This window comes from Perca fluviatilis, chromosome 15 (genome assembly GCF_010015445.1).
Source record: "Perca fluviatilis chromosome 15, GENO_Pfluv_1.0, whole genome shotgun sequence".
NCBI lineage: Eukaryota > Metazoa > Chordata > Actinopteri > Perciformes > Percidae > Perca > Perca fluviatilis.
The window spans coordinates 4,172,530-4,193,455 of record NC_053126.1 but is presented as its reverse complement, the minus strand read 5'-3'; the positions used below and the strand labels follow the sequence as shown (position 1 = coordinate 4,193,455).

At 41.9% G+C, this 20,926-nt stretch overlaps 1 protein-coding gene across 1 annotated transcript; it reads right to left on the bottom strand.

The window, feature by feature from the left end:
- Positions 1-1,061: 1,061 nt before the first annotated feature.
- Positions 1,062-20,576, bottom strand: evplb (envoplakin b). The gene is made up of 22 exons (XM_039825800.1): positions 20,326-20,576; positions 15,932-16,031; positions 15,042-15,196; positions 14,726-14,849; positions 14,171-14,302; positions 13,664-13,705; positions 13,372-13,533; positions 12,085-12,192; positions 11,845-11,940; positions 11,637-11,747; positions 10,642-10,788; positions 9,409-9,563; positions 8,527-8,624; positions 8,219-8,391; positions 7,255-7,433; positions 7,018-7,156; positions 6,411-6,604; positions 5,741-5,891; positions 5,556-5,639; positions 5,326-5,460; positions 5,107-5,199; positions 1,062-4,992 (listed from the first exon to the last, which is right to left on the bottom strand). The coding sequence occupies exons 1-22, from the start codon at positions 20,349-20,351 to the stop codon at positions 1,363-1,365; spliced, it is 6,234 nt and encodes a 2,077-aa protein (XP_039681734.1). The 5' UTR covers positions 20,352-20,576; the 3' UTR covers positions 1,062-1,362.
- Positions 20,577-20,926: the final 350 nt, after the last annotated feature.

Genomic DNA, 20,926 nt, shown 5'->3' with positions numbered 1-20,926 from the left:
TCTGTGTTTGTATATAGTACAGTTTTTATACATAAAGGAAGTATTTCCAATCATTTGTCTGCAGCTCATTCTGTTAAAAAATGGCGTGAAAAATCATACCGTGAACTTAAAATCGTGAATTGTATCGAAAAGAGAGTTTAGTGTATCGTTAGATCCCTAGAAACTAGAGAAAAATAATCCAGAATTTGATTCCAGCCTCCAACAAGAAAGGAAGAAAAAGAAAATACAGTATGAGGCCACACTTTTGTCAATACAGCATCATGTTTACTTTTAGTGAGATGACACACCCATCAGGGAACATCCTTCAAACCCCCCCCCCCCTCCCCCCTTCTAGATGCAGAGTGGAGCCACTTCAACCTTCAGACAGGCCCATGTGCAGTAATCCCACAAAATCCTTCCAGTCACCAGATAATCTGGCAGGCAGACATCCCAGTTGAGAGGCCACATATTCCCACATCAACACCATTTACTGTAACCTCCACTGTGGGGTCTGATGACCACTATCACCTTATAATCCTTGCTGGGAAAAAGGGATTTTTAGACCTTTGTTTACATTTCTTGTAATCTGTAACCTTAATCCTTTATTTCCAAGCATGACTCACCGGGGTTCACGAGAATTGTATATTAAATACAGCTTTTTAGATACAGTAAAGCGAGTTGTTTCTGGAAATGCAATGACGTGTCATGATAAATTGTATATCCCCCACATATTATTATTAGCAAGACTAAGAGTCTAGACATGCTAGCAGCTCTGTGAGGCACAGCAGTGCTTTGAGCTAAATGCTAACATTAGCATGCTAACATGCTGCATTTTAGCAGGTAAATCGTTTACCAATTTCAACATTTTAGTTTAGTTTAACACTTGCTAATTAGCACTAAAAACAAAGCATAATTGCTGCTAACATAGCTAAAAAAGCAGAGGTCAGAATGAAGGCCTTCATATGATCGTCAACATTGTTACACCCCAAGGTTTGTCTAGTTTCTGAACTTAAATTTCTTAACACACATACATTTTAATGATTCAGTTGTTGGTATTTTAAATAAAAACACAGAAAAATGAATGTGAGGCTTGTGGAATTTAATAGGCACTTATGAAGGATTTAGCTTGAGAGTGCTGAAAAAACTTTAAAATTTACCATATAAAACAAACATTACCCTCATTTTAACAGCAGGCCCAAAAATAGTACTGAAAAAAGCAGATCCACACTTACAGTTTCACCAAAAATGTAGTTTTCCCACCCAGTGTTTTTGAAAAGTTTAAAAACATTTCATTTTTATCTTTACGTGGATTAGTTAGTTAGCGTTATCACACACCCTTTAGCACCAGTGGCTGCGCCAAATAAAACATCTTAAACTCCACCTCTAGACTCTAGAGGCGCTGAAACGATAGTTTGAGTACGATGGGGCATTTGCAGCATCAGTGGAGGCTGCAGGAAGCAGCAGGAGCCCCGTGCTGATGTCTCTCTTACACCGATCCATCGCCTGCTTGTACGATATCTTCTCTTTAGTGATGGGGTCTACTAGCTCTTTTGTGTGGGAGGCCTCGTCTTTCAGCTGATCAGCTGTTGTGCTGTCAATAATATTACTGGCGAGAGCTTCTTTGATAGTGAGGCGGCCTGCTTTAGCGGGATTCACAAACCCACCGGTCAGGTACTGCGCCTCCATGTACCTCCTGGCATTTTCTTGGGGAATATACCCTTTCATCGCAGCCTGTCCCACTGCGAGACGGTCTTTGGTCACGGGGTCCTCAACACCAGTAAAGGCCTTCTGGGCATTCAGAAGCTTGTACATGTCATTTGAGTCAATGAGGCCGCGTTCAGCTGCCTTGTGGACAGAGAGTTTGTCCTTTTTGCTGAGATCGACGATTCCCCCAGATGCTGCTTGTGCCTCCAGCAGCTTCAGAGCTGTGTTGGCGTCAATTAGTTTGCGGGTCAGGGCACTTCGTACAGACATGCGACTCTCAGTGGTGGTGTCTAAAATACCAGAGATGGGGAAATGCTCATCCCCTACTGAAGCACTGAGGTTGTTCAAACTGCCAGCACTGCGGTTGGTCAAACTGCCAGCACTGTGGTTGGTCAAACTGCCAGCACTGTGGTTGGTCAAACTGCCAGCACTGAGGTTGGTCAAACTGCCAGCATTGAGGTTGGTCAAACTGCCAGCACTGTAGTTGTCCAAGTTGCCACTGTAGTGAGTGTTGAGGCTGGGGTATGAGGACCTCATGGAGGGCGGCATGGAGTTCAAGGGAGAGCTTGGGATGGGTTTGGTCGGTGATCTTGGGACTGTTATTGGAGGAACAAAGGGCTTTTTGGTTTCCCCTACAACCATGAGGGCAAACTCAGAAATGGACATTTTCCCTTCCTTGTAGCGTGTCACGTCATACTGGGTCAAGCGACCATTCTTCAGAGCATCCTTGACAGAGAACTGTTTGCCACTTTTGCGATCCTGCAGGATTGTTGTGTCCCCGTCTGGACCGGTTGAAGTGATTTCCTCCCAGTCGCATTCCAACTCCGATAGTTTAATGTAGTGGTTGCGATCAATTAGCCCCTGCACGTAGGCATCATAGGGAGACATGTCTTTACCGGTTTCTGGGTCCAGGATGGTGATCTTGGTGGAAAGATTTGTCTCCCTGGTGTGAGTTTCAGAATGGTCCTCTTTCTTGACGTTGTTCTGCAGCTCCATGATGAGTGTATTCCTCTCGTGTATTTTGTCTTTTTCGTTGAGGATTTCTCTCTCCAGCCGTTGTATTTGAGAGGATGTCTTAAGACTCCTCTGTCGTACAATCTGGGTCATCTCACTCATCTGCTTGGACTTTTGCTGGAAGGTTATGCTGATTTCCTGTCTTTGAGACTCTAGCATTTTGAGCTGTCGGAGAATATCCTCCTTCTCTCTCTGCAGAGCATCTCTGTTGGCGACGAGAGTGGTCCCCTCCTGAGAAGACACAGACTTCGTTGTCTGCATGTGAGTCATTCTGATGTGGATGTTCTGAACCTTTTCCTCCTGGTCACGTCGGAGATTTCTCTCCTGCGTTAAGAGCTCTCTTAGATGCTCCCTTTCAGCCTCCACTGCCGGGTCTTTTTCGACACGAACAACTTCTCTGTAAACCACCTTCTCAATTGACTTCTCCTTTTGCAGAATCTCCAACCTGAGCTGCAGGTTGCGGATTTCTCTCTGTAGACGGCTAATATTGGTGCCCTCAGTCTCCAAGTCGACACGTATACCATCAGTAAGTTTTTCCAGCTTAGGGTCCCTCTCCACTTTCAGGATCTCCTCGATGACAATCTTCTCCTCAATAGGTGGTGGAGTGTTTTCCAGTTCAATAATGCGTGATGTGATCTGCCTGAGCTCTGACTCTACTTGAATCTTCCTCTGACGATCGTCCGCCTGAGCCAGGGTATTCTCTTTGTCTTGAATCAGGGCTCTGAGCTGTCGGACCTCCATTTCAATCTTTCTGCGGGTTTTCATTTCATCGTCCAGGCTCTTGTTCAACTTCTCATGCTCCAGAACCTGCGTGGGGTCCCTCTGAAGACGCACCACTTCCTGCATGACAATCTTTTCCTCCGGCTTCTGCCTTTCCAGGAGAATGTATTGGTTCTGCAGGTCGTAGAGAACCTCCTCCACACTGCGGCGTTGTTGAATCTCTTCTCTTACATTCCTTCGAAGTCTGTCCGCCTCTTTCTCAAGAAGAGGATCGTTCTCATATTTGATGAGCTCTTTAGTAACTAGCTTGGTCTCCACTTTGGATTTTTCAGCTTTCAGCTCGTCTCTTTCTTTACGTAGGTGGGTGAGCAGCTCCAGGGTGGTGTCATAGTTGACTAGCAGACGGGAGACTTGGTTGTTCAGCCTTTGCAATTCTCTGGTGACCTCGGGGCTTTTCTCTTCTTTGATGATCTCTTGGGTCACCTCCTTGTACTCCACTTTGGGTTTCTGAGTGCGCAGAGTAGTCAGAGTTGTTATAATTGTCTTGATTTCTTTCTCCAGGTCTGCACTGTTACGGCTGGTGTCCTGCAGCTCTTTCCTCAGACGTACCAGCTCGACTTCTGTGTCAGGATCAACTCTGTAGATCTCATTGACAATCTCCTTGACTTCGACTTTAGACTTGAGCTTGTCCACCTCACCATAACGTAGCTGTAAGGTGGTCAGGTCCTTCATCAAGATAACATTCTCATCTTTCTCCTCCTCCAAGGCAATTCGTAGTTTCTTTGACTCTTCCAGCACTTCTGGATCTTGCTGTACTTGCTTCACCACCTTGGTGACTATCTTGGGTTGGATGGTGGGAATGACCCTCTCCAGCGTGTTTATCTGGCTCCTTGTGCTAAAAATTCGATCGTTGAGCAACTTGAATTGCGATTCCTCCTGGGTGATATCATTCTGGAACGTGAGAACAGCTTTCAGCATCTCTGGATCCTTTTCAAGCCTCACCACCTCTTTCTTAACAACCGTCTCCCTGATTTTGGGTTTCTGCTGAGACAGAACCGTGAGCTCAGTTTTCACATGAACTGACTCAGTATCTCTTGTTTGGAGCTCCAGTCGTATCCTCTGCATCTCATCTCTCATCTTGACGGCTTCTTTGTCAAGCTGCGGGTCTCTCTCGTATTCATACAGTAGCTTGGTCACCAGTTTTGGTTCGATTTTGGTCAGCTGTGTTTCTACTGTGATAATCTTCTCATTTATAATTTCTATCTCTGAATGGGTTCTTGACCTCTTCAATGCTTCATCCTGTATCTGACTTTTCAGGGACACTATATCCGCCTCCATTTTTGGGTCACGGTAGTATTGCACCACCTCCTTCTCCTCCAACCTCTCTACTCCTCTCCTACTCTTCAAAGACACATACCTCTTACGGTATGTTTCCAGGTCTTTTTCAGCATGTAAGCGCCTGTCAACCTCCTCATTTAATTCCTTTTTCAGACTACCACTCTCCTCCAGGTCCTTCTTCTGGCTCTGTTGCTGCAGCTGCTGGTTGACCACCACCTGACTAACTTGCTCTTCATTCTGCAGATGAAGAAAAGGATAAAGGAGATGGTAATTTTGAAGCAGGAAACGATGGGAATGATTCTACTATTACTTGGGTGTTGGGTGGGTTATTTTGATTCCATAATATCGTACCCTGGCCTTGATGTTCCTCGCCGTCTCCAACTGTCTGAGTAGCAGGTCATTTTCCGCAGACACCTGAGAGAAAAGGTTCAGTAGATCTTTCTCCTGTAGTAGAAGCAGAGGGCAAAATGAGTTTAGAGACTGAAGACTACAGCGAAACTTTTACAGAAAAGGAAGATAATTGTCATGAGTTCTTGGTTGTCTTTAGGTGGTTGTCTATAATAGATGTACCTTTCTCTGTACGGCCTGAGCCATAGTAGAAGTTTTACGTATCTTTAGGACTGGTTCATCATCGTTGCCGGTGTCATCATCGTTATCGTCATCATTCAGAGTGCTACGGTAAGTGCTTGACTTACTGTCATACTCCTGAAAGGAAATATATTTCAACATTGAAGGATTACTAATTGGAAGTGCATTCCTAATCAACTGTAAATGAGAATAATCATATTTTCTGAACTCACATTCAAGACGCTCTGCAGATCACGGGAAAGATACTTGACTCGATCTAAATCACCCGATTTCCTCTTGATGTCCTCCACTACTCTCTAAAACAAGACATGTAATCCCAAAATCGCACACACTTGAGTTTGTTTGCATATATAAGCTGGAGACAGATTAATGCGTGTAAAGAAATACTTGCACTCACCTTCTGAGAATTCTGCTTGGCTTTCATCTGCGCCACATCATCAGTAGGTTTGATTGTATTATTGGGCAAATTGACCAAGAAGAAATCCAGGGACTGAACAGCATTCTGGAAATCTTGGTTTTTACTGGTTCCTTCTTGTATGAGACAAGCCCTAAAGCAAAATATAAAAAACATTTCTCATTACTAAAGAAATAGCACATATTATGCTTTTTCATCTTTTTCTGACCTATAAATGTTGTTATAATGATGTATAGTCTACAGGATGGATACCCAAACCGAGAGGATGGATACCCGAACCGAGAGGATGGATACCCGAACCGAGCCCGATGGGCCGGGCCAGGTTCGGACAGATATTTATAAATGAAGTTCGGGTTTGGGTCGGGCTCAGTCACATCAGCGCGATAAGGCCCTAAACATTTTAAATTTAAAGGGGGGTCAAGGGGGAGGAGGAACCTAAATTAAGCTTTCAGAGGAGCTGCAGAAAGTGCACAGATGAAGGTAAGAGTTTCCCAACTATCTACATAGTTTATTGTGCGGTGAATCAGGCAGGTTGCTCTATTGGAGTCCTGAATCAAAAACTAATACCAGAAAAGTAGTATAATTGCTGCTCTTTAAATAAGAGTTGGGATGTAAAAAACACATACAGTTACAACAATGCTGTTTCACACACCTTTCCTGAAGCTGATTATTGACAGTCGTGTAACGGTTCTTCAGCTGTTTCACCTCGTTCTCCTGGCGGCGGATGTCAGGACAGTATTCATTGAAGCTCTGCTGCAAGGAGCGGCATGACTGCCTTGTCAGGTCCAAGTCTCTGCCTAATTTAGTCAACTCATCCTTCTTTGAGGTGACATCCTGACGCAAAACCTGCTTGGCACGAGGAGAAAAAACACAACGGGTTTGGATCCTTTGCTTTATTCGCTCATATAAGCCTATCCTGAAATTGTAAAATCTTTACAATGTCTGTTTTTGGTACGGCGCTTTCACACGGGATAAGTGAAGGCTGTATTTTAGTCAAATTTACTGACATTATTCCCCACATATGTCAAGGCTCTGACAAAACGCAGTCAATACAACCCTGAATCACAGAGATGCTTATTCAAACTGGACTAATTTTATCACACAACCTCTGTGTTTGTTGAAATATGCTAGGTAACAAATTACTGACATCACAGACGACCTGCGCAATTATTACAATTTACTAGCTGTCCCCAGGTAATAATAAGTTATGTGCGAATAGAGTTTTTGACTTGTTTTGATTACATTATAAAGTACAACACCTGCAGCTGCTGGTTGCGACTCGGGAGGACTTTGGGTTGATCAAGAATGACGCCATCTTTAGCGAGTTTCTCCTCAAACCCAGAGACGATGCCTTCCACAGTCTGTTTCTGCTTCTCCAGGAACATGGAAGCTGTAGCTCTGGTTGAGAGAAACACAGAAGGTAATTATGAAAAAGAACCTTAAAAAAAACATGCTACTTGCCTATATTAAAAATCAGTTAAAGAAAAAGTTCCTACTTTTTATTATAAAGATCGATGAGGGCGTTGAGGTCATCAATCTTGTTGTTGGCAGTGCTGAGTTTGAGGGGCAGCGTAGAGGCGCTGGGTCCCAGGGGTTTCTTGGCCAGAATAGGCTCCATCTCTCTCTGGACTGCTGACTTCTCTGACTCCAGCTTTCTCACAGTCTGAGCAGATTTCTGGAGGGCACACGGAAGTCACACAGTGTTACTGATCACAACAAGATAGACATGCTGCCCAAATTCTTTCATATAAAGGGCCAAAAAATGTATCTGCATGGAAGGCCACAGGCCAAAAATAATTATTCATGTAATGTGAAAAGGCATTATATTTTATTGAAAATCTAAATCTAAATTAAATTTCAAAATAATAACACTTTAATCCGCATATATCTCCCACGTTAGAGACCTTATATTAAATTCATCAATGCCTTGTACACTCATTTATCACTTGCAATATCAATTGGAGACATGTAGCCTGTCTTTGTTTTCAAAAGTCTTTTAACATTAAGTTCCAGGTGACAATTTTCTTTCATCAGTGTGCCACTGCCTCGATCGATCCATCTTGACTGGCAAACTAAAAGCCAGTGATGTAAGCACGGCTCACAGCACGTGAGGGAGAGCGGGAGAGAGAAAGAATACTGTAATTCTTGTAATTCTACATAGATAAAACCTATGTACGTAATTTAATAGGGAAGTTTCACAGCACTGTGCTTTATATTGCCGTAAAACTCAGATTAAGTACTTTATAGCTACACAAAATGTATGTTTCAAAGTTATTAAGGTTAGGATTTTACAGCCCTTTTAAAATAAGATGAGAATAAGCATGAGCATGTCAGACGCCATGGTTGGCCAAACAAAGGGAGCAGGGGCCAAACTTGGCCCACAGGCCCCAAATTGGGCGGACAAATAAGATAGTGAAACTGCAACCTATATTTTTAAAGCGCAATGTAGCTCATGTTCACCTCGTGCTCTTGCAGCCTGTTTGTCAGGTCCTGTGTGGGGTTGCGGTTGTCTAGCGGCGCTCTGAGTCGACTCAGGATTTCTTTTTCGCTCCGCTCCAGGGCTTTGTTGATCTTGTCTAATTCGCTGGTGAGCTCCGCAGCTCTGGGATCCTCTGGAGCGCTTTGAACAGCGGCTGAGGAGGAGCAAAGACAATAACTCTACAATTAAAATTTAGATAGGCCCAGATCTTCCATCAAAGACTCTTCCGTGGTCTTATAGCCAGAGAAAACAAAATAAGGGCGCCCTGTTCAGATGTCTTTCTTCTCACCTGCCTTCTGAGGGCGGACAACCTCCACAGTGGGGTTCTTCAGGGAGGCCATTAGTGCAGATCTACGCGTCTTCAAGTCCGTCAGCGCTCTCTCCAGACTGAACACACACAGACACATAGACACCCAATGTTTCATTATTTCACATCATCGGCTTTGTCTCTAGAGCCGCAAAAATTAATCGATTAATTGTCAGCTATTAAATTAATCGCAAACTATTTTGATAGTTGATTAATCAGTTTGAGTGAAAAATTCTCTGATTCCAGCTTCTTAGAAGTGAATATTTTCTAGTTTCTTCACTGCTCTATTAGTCCAGATCATATGTGAAAATGATGTTCACTAGGTACAGTTCATCGTGTTGTATTTGGCATCATTGTAATCCTTGACCATCAAAACGTAGGGGTCGACATCACCTATTCTGTGTTATCGTGTTTGGTTCAGGAGATATGACGCAAAACACATCATTCGGTTATGGCGGAAAAGTAAAATGGGTTGCGATGGCTCCCTTTCTGAAAATGTTCAGCACCCCAAACTGTACAAGTGTATCAAATTCCATGCTTTTATGAAAAAGTGAACATATCACCTCAAATGTGGCACATATCATCTATATGACAGTAAACTGAATATCCTTGGATTGAAGTGAACAAAACAAGACATTTGAGGACGTCATCTTGGGCTTAGGAAAACACTGATTGACATCTTTCACCATTTTCTGACTTTTCATAGACCAAAAAAGTAATGAAGTAATCGTTAAAATATTCGACAGATTAATCGACAATGAATATAGTCCTTAGTTGCAGCCCAATTTGTCTCCGTTTGTTGTAATTGCATAACTAAACAACGTAAGGAAAACATACTGTAGGTGGTGAGTTTGCACTCTGTACCTGTTTACTTTCTCCAGCGCCTCAGCATCAGGTGGAGGGACCATGAAACATGCCCCAGGGAGGGTTCTGGTCTTCCCACCGCTCGTCTGAAGCTCCCAGTTCATATTATCAGAGTTGGACTTTAGCGTTAGTGCCTCGCCACGCCTGACTGTGTTCTGAACCAGAGAAGATGATAAAGTAAAGATGATAACAGGAATAATCTTTTTTGTTTTTATTCAGCAAAGTGTACCACCTGTAGGCTGGAATCAAAATTCTGGATTCTTTTTTTTCTACGATACACTCAACTCACGATTCGATACGATTCACGAAACGATTTTCTCAAGATTAATTTGACAGAATGAGCTGTAGACTTATGACTGAAAAACATTCCTTTATTTCTATAAACTGTGCTAAACAGATGTGTCTTGTAATCAAAAGTGCACCTGAAATTGTATTTTAGCTTAAATAATTAAAAAAATTTAATAAAAAATTATGAATCAGATTTTCTAAACAAATCCCACATCAAAATAACGAAATAAATAGAAAAAAAATATCTTCAAATAAATAAACTAAGATCACATAGTGACGTGTGAAGTCAAACAAGCGAAATCTAAAGTAGATTACACCCTGGGACGCTTAAATAATTCATTTTTTATCTCAACCGGTTGTAATCTTTACACATTTATTTCCATTTTTAACCGATTCACGATGCATAGGTACATCCCTATTACTTTGTTAATGCTTTGCAATTTAATCACTTTAGTTAAAGCTGTAATACGTAGTTTCTGTCGCCTCCATGAGGAATTCTAAGTAATGACAACACCACTGTTGTTGCATCCACATGATACAAGCCTTCCGAAATCGCGTACCACCCCCACCCCTCCTCCACGCAGTTGCTAGTAGCCAAGGAGGACACGGAGGATTAAAAAGCCATGATGGACTCTTATCTTCACTTGAGTTTCTGTGCGCGAAAGTCGCCGGATGACAATAATTTCTAAACACAGCCATACTGAGAAATCCAGAGAGAGTTGTGTGGAGCTGATAGTCTTAATTAGCTTTGTAGCAACTCATTTGGCAACGGCTTGAATGTAACGGACGTTCATTTATATCAAAAAGTTACGCACTAACGCTTTAATTGAATGACTTTCTTTGATCCTTTCAACTGGTGCATCTCTCATATATTTGTCATGACCAGAGAGCCAGGTTCTGACATGTTTTCATATCAAATCCTGTAAACGACTGATCACAACCTACCTCTTCATCGGCCCAGTCACACAGAGACACTGCAGAGGTGGGTTTGGTGGGCGGGACCCGCCGTAACTTCAGAGGCACCACATCGCTGCTGAGCTCCTTGAGGGCGGCCAGGCGCTGCTCATTCCTCTTTATTGCTGGTTCATCTCCCTTTGAATTATTATAATTATTATATAATGTTGAATTAAAACAGAAGCAACACGAACACACAAGTATAATGTGCTTTATCCCAAAATGTAGCATTTCTTTAATTCTAAACGGTTAGAGGTAGAACTGATTCTGCTGAGCAGGTTAAAGCAGATTTAAAGCCAGTTTGATCTGCAAACAGTAAAAAATTAAAAGTATAAAACCTTCACCCATACGCTTACTATCAAATGTCTTACAGCTTACAAATACTCCAGAGGTCCCCTAACCCCCTGAGCCATGTCTTGAAAATGATTGTAAAACAAGTTATAATTGGTCATGATAAATAATATGTTATACTGTATGCGTAATGCGGAATAGGGGTACTTTTAACCCCATTTGATTTAAACACACCTTATTAATCTATTCATCAGGGGTGCAAACAACACAAGTAAAGCCGACATTGGTATCGTTTGCAATCACTTTCCACACATCTTCAATGACTGCACTTGCCAACATGGAACAAACTATTATTCTATCAATATGTTGTTCTTATTTATTGATCCCTATTTAAACATCATACATATATGAGACTGTTTTTAACCTTATCTTGAATGTTAATTGCTACTTGAGAAGTTAAAATAAAGCGTGGTTTGCAGAAAAGCACATTGCTAAGTACAATGTGTTGAGTGAGTATGCCTGTAATTAATCACATGATCACTTGAGAGTTGCATTTACAGGTTCCTCCTACACTTAGCTGTAAGTATGACTCTTGATAAATTTGTCTTATTGTTTACGTGCAGCGAATAACTTTGCTGCTCTTCAAGACGTTCGTTAGCTGCATAGAAACCATGACATAGGAAACCCAGATGTACCTCCAGCGCCATCAGGACCTGAGGGTTGCTCTTCTTGGCCACAGACTTTGGGTCCATAGAGGAATTGAGCCTCTCCAGGGACTCGGACAACGTCTCTGCATCCAGCTGGAACTGCATTGGAGAAGAAAAAAGTTCACAACAAGTTGTAGTGAGAAGAAGAAATACTATCACAGTCAGTCACAGTGTTGTGCGGTCAGAAGATCGCTACCTTCTTGTAGTCTTCAATGTTGTTCAGGTGTTTTTCCTGTGCCAGACACAAGTTGAGGAACGCTTGCCACTCAGACTGCACAGCATCTCTGTGTGCCTGACAAAAAACACACTCAATTCAATTAAAGTCAATTTCATTCATTCAGTTTATTCCACATGCCACTGTGTCAGGAACTATGATGATTTATCACAGTTATCACACAGATATGTTTCTAATGTGGGAGATAGCGGACAGATGTACCTTCACTGTTGAGCTGCCAGGTTGTTTCATTTCAACAAGACGAGTGCCTTCCAGCTGCAGCTTGTTGACCTCACTCTCATGTGCTATCAGTCCGCTGTTTTTGAATTTCTGTATATAAGAAGAAACAACATAAAGTGAATAGTGTTTCAAGTACAGTATTCTAATTGCCCCAGCAGCTAAGCAGTTACTACCGTACTGGTTACACCAGTTGGGTCGCAATCTGCTCTTAGAGGATTATGCTCGAAGGCAAGCTGAAAAACAAAGTTTTAATATTCTTCTCTCCAAAATATCTCCGCCCTGCACCTCCCATTAATCACAAGATGACACAATAAACCGGGAAATTAAAGGGGGATTTTGGTATTTTTCAAACTGGACCCTATTTTCCCATGCGCTGGTGTCAAAGTGACTAATGTGAACAAAAATCTTTAAAAATTGGTCCAGTATGGAGCGAGAAGACTGTAACCGGCAGCCGCAAACTGGGCTGCAATATATATAGTATCTGACAACATTAAGGAAAGGATTCATACAGAGATAGGCCTTTTTGTTAAAGAGTAAGATCTTTTTTGTTTAACATGAAACAGCCAAGAAATCACTATCGCCAAACTCACCAGACTCCATTTAAATAAACAATACTTTTAGCGTGTATAGAGCAGCATATTTCCACATGTAAATGGGTGAATTAATATATTTCAACCTAACCAGAGTGGTGATTGTTAGAACAGTGGAAAGACGAGCCAAGACGGCTTTTGGTAGTTCAATTTTGTGTCTGTTGACTTTGTATGAAGTGTGTTTTACAATGATTAAACTACTTTTCTTTTTTAAGATTCATTTTTGGGCATTTTAGGCTTTTATTTGTATAGGACAGCTGAAGACATGAAGGGAGAGAGAGAGAGAGAGAGAGAGAGAGAGAGAGAGAGAGAGAGAGAGAGGGGAATGACATGCAGCAAAGGGCCGCAAAGGTCTGCTTCGAGGAGTACACCTCTATATATGGGCGCGCGCTCTACAAGGTGAGCTACCCAGGTGCCCAGGATCTTACTCTTTAACAAAAATGTCTACCTCTGTAGGGATCCTTTCCATAATGTTGTGTAAATTGCCCATTTACGTTACATCGCTGCTTGTTTTGCTGCTGCCGACTTGCAGCGGTCTTTCTTAATTCTGGACCGATTTCAAAGATTGTTTTTCCCCATCAGTCTCTTGGTAAAATAGGGTCCAGGTTGAAAAATACCAAAGTTACCTTTTAAAAATGAGTCGATAATGACAACACGAAGACACACGCTGTCCCCTCACCTCATACTCCATGCTGACGCCTGAAGGGTCGACCATGCGATCACTCCAGTCTCTCTGGAGGATCCTCTCCTGCTGGCCTGACAGGTACACCAGCTCCTTATTGCAGCTGTGCAAGTACTCGTACAGAGAGGCCAGGTGGTTGCGTCTCTGTTGGGAGGCTTCCTGCAGAACACACGTGCAAGATGCACACATTACGTATGCACATCCCTCTGAACTTAAATCAATGCCTTCAAACAACACAAGTCACACATTGAAGCCTTTTCAGAGTCAGCAAGTGCAAAAAAAAACTCACATAAAGTTTGGCATATTTCTCTTTGATGGCGGCGTACTGCTCCTGCGGACAAAGACGAAGAAGGAACAGGTGAATAATTCATCCTGCAGAGCAGTGGTGGAAGAGGTATTCAGAGTCTTTACTTAAGTAAAAGTACTAATACCACACTGTAAAATACCCTTACAAGTTACAAGTTAAAGGCCTGCATTGAAAATTTTAATACAGTAAAAGTATGTAAGTATCATCAGGAAAATGTACTTAAGAGTATTAAAAGTAGAAGTACTAATTATTTTCTAAACTACATGTGTTTTGTGTGTAAAAATCGTAATTTGTAAAGCAACTAAAGCTGTCAGATGAATGTAGTGGAGTAAAACGTTCAATATTTCCCATTGAAATGTAGCAGAGTACAAGGAGAAAGTGGCATGAATAGAAAAGACTTGAGTAAAGTACAAGTGCCTCAACATTTGTACGGAAGTTACGTTCCACCACTTCTGCAGGGTGGGTGTTATGTGTGTTTCGTGCGGTTACCTGTGAGGCGGTGGTGCTGGGCTCCAGCTGGGCTTTGTAGGCCTCGATCTGCTGGTGCAGAATGTTATGTGCTGCAATCTGCTTCTCTACGTCAGACAGGCTGGGGCCATATGCGGCTGCCTTTAGCTGGTTCTGTAAATCACAGCATTACAGCAGAAAGAAGCAGAACATTGTTCAACCTGGGACACCTAATAACCATGAAGATGTTAAAGGGATACGCCACCGTTTGTTGAAATAGGGCTTATCACAGTCTCCCCTAGCTGTAGATAGGTGGGCCAACGCATTTTTTGTGCATGCATTGTTTTAGTCCGGTGCAACACCGGCAGCGGCACCGTTTTTTTAGCGTAGTGAATGGAATCCTATGTTGCCGGTTAGCATGTTGTAAGTAAAAGTGAGCCAACAAAAGACAAAAAAAACAACCTAATTACTTGCACTGAGACAAAAAATGCGTTGGCCTCCCTATCTACAGCCAGGGGAGACCGTGATAAGCCCTATTTCAACAAACGGTGGTGTATTCCTTTAAGGTACTGAAACCCAATATAGCCTTGAACCGACCAGTTTTTCATCCAGCAGAGGGCCCCAGTCGATCTTTTGCTTCGGATCCAAAGTTAGCCCCTGGGAATACAGTTCCCTGTAGATGGCACAGTCCTTCACCCAGCGATCGTGGAGGTTTTTCACACTGAAAAAGGAGGAAGCAGACACACAAGTGTTTCAGTCATGGGTAAGTAGAGGGGTGGGGAGCAGTAAGAGGGAATGTGGAAATGACGCTTTGTGGCATTATGTTTCGATGGTATGCGACACATCGAGTTAAAGGTGTGTCTGACGGCATGCATCGCTGGGTTTGTGTGTCCGTGACATAGAATAAACTCACTCGTTCTCTATCTCGAGGGCCTGCGGGTGCTTCAGCCTCTTGGCCTTGTCCACGTCCATGAAGAGATTCTTCAGCAGCTCCTCAGCCTGCATCAGGCTGTCTGTGTTCTCCTTCTGGTGGATCAGGGGCTGTTTCTTCCCATCACGCTCGGTGTCCTTCAGGTGGGAAAAAAAAGAACGGTGTGCTTGTCAGAGTCAAACCTTTTTATCTCTAGGAGTTAAAAAAAAAACAAAAAAAACATCCCTGCTTTAACAATCATATGTTTCTGCTGAGCTTATCTTTTTTTAAGATTATTTGTTGGGCTTTTCCACCTTTAATTGATAGGACAGCTAGGTGAGAGAGAGAGAGAGAGAGAGGGGGAAGACATGCAGGAAATCATCACAAGTCAGACTCGAACCCTGGACCTCTGCATTGAGGCATAAGCCTCTCACTATATGTGCGCCTGCTCTACCCACTGAGCCAACCCGGCCAACTTCTGAGCTTATCTGATAAAAAAAAAAGCTTTGAATGCCCTTTTTTAAGTTGGGTTGGTATTTTTGAATGGATTTATAGTGTCAAGTGCAGACTTGCTGATTAATGAATGACATGGTAATAGTTCGGGTGCTTTTATTTCCAAAGCTTGTATTAATATCACTTTATTTACATGGAGGGAACAACTCCCTGCAAAGTATGTTCAATAAAAATAAAGAGAAAAAAAAGATTGAGCAAAACATATGGACTCAAAAGAAGAAAAAAACAGGTGGTCATACTCTGTTGCATGCTTCACCCTCACAAAGATGACATAGTGTCTTACATACTTCTCTGATGTCTTTCTGTCTTACATACTGATCCAGTAATGGTTTTAGTATCAAATGAAGTCAGTGTTAATGTACTCAAGTCATAAGTCTTACCACAGCCAGCAGCTCCTCTGTTGCCAGGATATTCTTCTCTACTTGGTCTGCACTCTTCTGCATGCGAGCGATCACCACAGCCAGGTCAGTGGCCTGACTCCTGGTTAAAAACACAGAGAGAAGATGGTCAAGATCCTCCAAACCAATGACATCGCTCTGTGAGGAGACTCCAGATGTTTCTTGACATGATTTAAAGACATGAGGAAACAAGATGTATTTCTATGAAGCTAAATGTATTCTATTGGTTGTTCTCCTTTTATGCCCTCTTAAACATGTAAGATTTCCTTGTGTATCTAGAAAGGCGTCCGCCAAATAAAATGTATTATTATTATTATTAAGTACTAGTAAAAAGAAAAAATATGCTCTTGTTACTGTGATTAAAATAGCTTGTTTTTGTACTTGTACTTGTACTTGTACTTGTAGCTTGTACTTTTGTACTAAATCAGCAAATCTACTCTCATGCTTACAACTAGTTTATATTCTGTTGGGTGGTTCAGTCTATAAAGGCTCCAGATTTTAGAAGTTAATCAGCTGTTTTGTTTGTATAATTTTGATCTTTAACTATTGCTGTCAAATAAATGTGGATTCACAAGTACAATACTTCCCTCTGAAATGTAATGGAGTAGCATAAAAGTGCCTCAAAATTGCACTTAATTACAGTACTTGAGTAAATGTTACTTCCAACCGCTGGCGTCGAAATGTAAAGTCGTATTAAAAGAGCAACTTCAGAGTGTTACTTTTAATTAACAATTAAAACAGAGACAAACAGACTTAGACAAAGTTTTTATCCAAAAGCCATAACTGTACTTAACGCTACTCCGAGCATTAGTAAGGAATCGTACAGTGAATGTCTTGTATGTTGTGTTTTTGTGTCTTTACAGTCTTTTTTTACAAGCTTCCGTCTGTTTTTATTTACTTTATAGGGACTTTTAGAGTTTCTTATTTGCACAGATAGGACTGCATCCAATTTTGTTGTACGTGTACAATGACAATAAAAACTCTTCTTCTATTCTTTTGCTCTTCGTGTAATGAAAAGCCACTGAAGTTAACGTTTCAGGTGGGAACATAAAACCCACCGAGAGCACGAACTAACACGATTCCTTCACTGGCGTGTCACTCGTACGTTATTCTCTGCAGACCTGTTAGGGCTCTCTTTGTTCTGGCGTTCCTCCTCCGCTGTGATATGAAAGCCAACTATTTCTTCTGACACACCCAGATCAGGACCCAGGGCACACGTTTGTCCCCCGTCCCCTCCCATTGGCTCTCAGGAATGTTGTCTGTGTGTGACAGACATTCCTGCAGCCTTTCAGCTCTTATCAAATGAACAGCGGCTTCCAGTAGGGCTTTGACAGTTGTAGTCAGACATTATGGCTCGTATTAGGTGGAGTACCGGGGGTGGATTACTTCCTGCAGTCTTTTTATTACTCCCAGTGGTGGAATGTTACTAAGTACATTTAGTCAGCTACTTTACTTCAGTACAAATTTGAGGTACATGTACTTTACTTGAGTATTTAATTATTTTCATGGCACATCATACTTCTGATCCACTACAAAGAAGGAAACGCTGAACTTTTTACTTCACTGCATTTATTTGAATGCTTTTGTTACAGTTACAGTTTTATATTAGGCATATACACTAAACCATACAGCCTTCTTTTCTTATTGTTAAACAGTTCTTTCAAATCATTTTCATAAACAAATACACAAATTATACAGTGTCTGCATAACGTAGAAAAGATACCAGGGGGAATTACAGCCCACTCCCCCCCCCCCCCAACTGACAGAAGTCAGAGTCAACTGACAGAAAGAAACTATTTCGATGATTTTTTAAGTAAAAATGCTAAACATTTTATTCCATTTGGTTCTAGCATCTAAAATGTAAGGTTTTTCTGCCATTCCTTTTAAAGGTCCCATGGCATGGAAATTTCACTTTATGAGTTTTTTTAACATTAATATGAGTTCCCCCAGCCTGCCTATGGTCCCCCAGTAGCTAGAACTGGTGATGGCTCTAGTGGCTGTAATTCTGTACCAAGGCTGAATTTCGGGAAAGAGACTACAGATACAGTATTAGGGGACCACTAAGGTCTATATAAAAGAGACTTCAGATACAGTATTAGGGGACCACTAAGGCCTATATAAAAGAGACTTCAGATACAGTATTAGGGGACCACTAAGGCCTATATAAAAGAGACTTCAGATACAGTATTAGGGGACCACTAAGGTCTATATAAAAGAGACTTCAGATACAGTATTAGGGGACCACTAAGGTCTATATAAAAGAGACTTCAGATACAGTATTAGGGGACCACTAAGGTCTATATAAGAGACTTCAGATACAGTATTAGGGGACCACTAAGGCCTATATAAAAGAGACTTCAGATACAGTATTAGGGGACCACTAAGGTCTATATAAAAGAGACTTCAGATACAGTATTAGGGGACCACTAAGGCCTATATAAAAGAGACTTCAGATACAGTATTAGGGGACCACTAAGGCCTATATAAAAGCATCCCAAAAGCTGCATGTCATGGGACCTTTAACCATTTAAATGATTATTATTGTTTATTTTTTTAATAACTTTGAGGTCTGGACTATTTTGTAGGACAAAAACAAGCATTCTGAAGGTGTAACTTGGGGCTCTGGGTAATTGTGACGGGTGCTTCCCGCGATTTTCTGAAGTTTTACAAACCAACCAAACAATCAATCAATCAGGAGATTAATCCATAATAAAAAAATTATAATTAGTTCAATATTTGCTCCATTTCAACCAACTACAACTACAGTACAGTGACAATTAAAATCTCTTTTATCTCTGCTGCAAAGGTCCCACATGTGGGTGACTTCATTCATGGCTGAGAGCTACGTCACAAACACACAGAGCTGTTTCTTGCCATAATCATGAATACTAAAGCGTGTATATCAGGTGAGTTATTCACCACATTGTACACTCACTAACTGACTCACTCACTTCCCTTTAAACTCAAGTGTCACTGCGCCGATAGGATATAAGATAAGACAAACTGAGCTACAGCAGCAGAGAGACCCTGCCCTGCCACTCCCTCAGCCATTCCTGTTTCCGTCAGAAACAATCTCGAGCCTTTGGCTGCCCGGCACGCCCCGCTGGGAAGGAGCGCTAAAGTTCAACAGTATCTGCCCCCCTAGGTGACATGTTGCACCGAAAGGAGATAAAACCCCTGCTTACTCAATATGAAAGGTGCAGGGTTGAGGTTGCATAATTTCAAACTCTCTCTCTACGTGCACACATTTATTGCAAAGTGCAACTTCATAAAACATGACTGATCACTCCTCTATTTAAACAACCACTTATTCCACTGCATAGCAATGACAACAATCGGCACACTGTTGACATGTCGGCTTAATGAGTCAGAACACCGGCCTATCAAGTGGCACCAGAAATGAATTTGGTGAGTCAGTAAACTTTGGTGATACTCCCTTTGGGCAAAGATACACGGTGGTGTGGTTAAGAGAAGTTAGGTGAGGTGACAGGAAGACAATCAATGAAGTATCCTCAACATGTATGGTAGTAACATAGTGGTATTTGTTGGGGATTTCCTCCTCTGTGTGCCCCCTTTTGGGACAATGTGTCTGACTCCGGATAAAAGACCAAATATCCCCGCGCATTCGTTAAATTGGAATTACACTGATCCTAAGCAAGAGCCAAATAAGACGATAAGATAAAGTCAAATACATTCGTTTAATCAGTCAAGCATCTGAGTTTCAATACACAGATCTGTGGGATCACAAGGCACGCAGAGACTAAGTTTCCCTAGCAACAGACAAAAATCCGGTCCACGTACGTATCTCTAGACTGTCAGACCTTGTGAGCCCCGATCTCTTCTTCCCCTCATCTCTTATACTTTCTTTCTTGGGCCCCCTCTTCTTCTTCCCGCCAGAGGTGGGGGCCCCTGTATTATGTCTCGTCCTCAGTTGTTATTATTACTCAACGTACTAACTATGTACTGAGACATTTTATGTCATTTTCTAAAGCTCCTCCTCTTTAGTTTTCTTTTTAAGAATGAATGAAAGACAGATATTTGTAAATGACACAAATAATGTCTATTAGGGGTCAGAGAGGTATTGTTTTCATATGGCATCTGACTCATGTGCCACACTGACTGACTAACCGGGTTAACAAAACACTGTGCAAACATAAATAGGATCATGGTACCAAAAAAAAAAAGAGAAGCCTGTATGCAGAATTTCAGGTCAGCTCTTCAGAAAGAAACACACAAGAGTGAGGCAGCGAAAGAGAGGAGAAATAAGGGACAGTCACGTAACACTACGAAACCTGACACACACACACACACAACACACACACACACACACAGAGAGAGAGAGAGAGAGAGAGAGAGTGGAAAGTGTTTTAACTCACTTGCTGATCTTTACAGGATTCGACATCTTGGGAGACTGTTTGTTCCAATCTTAGTCCGACTGTGTTTCTTCCAATTCCTCACTCTCTCCTCTCCTCTTTCCTCTCGCTCCTTCTTGTCTCTTGCGGCGTCTCCCACTAAGTTAAGGAGCGTCCACCTGTCTCAGCTCCACCCAGACCAGCAGGTGTGTCATCAGTGGAAGCAGCGGACCAGGCGGACCTGTTCCACACTCCTGGCGCTTCACATTCCTCGCTTGACTTTATGTTCTTGGAGTTTCTTTTTTTTTAAGTTTGGTGCATTCCAGTAATTTTTCATTGGTCTGCTTTCTCAGAAATGTGTTTTTTTTTAAGTGTGTGATTAGGTGTTGAACCCTAAAAGAGACGAATTATTATCTTGACAACACCCTATTAAAAATTAAATCTTTAATCAGTTTATCTGCAGGTCTATCTACATCGACTGGATCTCTAAAAATATCTACACTGCAGTGTTTCTTACAGAAATGGTCTCTGAACTGGATACAGCTACTGCTCTCTGATCAGCTCCATGCAACACAAGACATGGCAGCCAGGACTTTATAAAACACTCACTGTTTCCACATTGTGG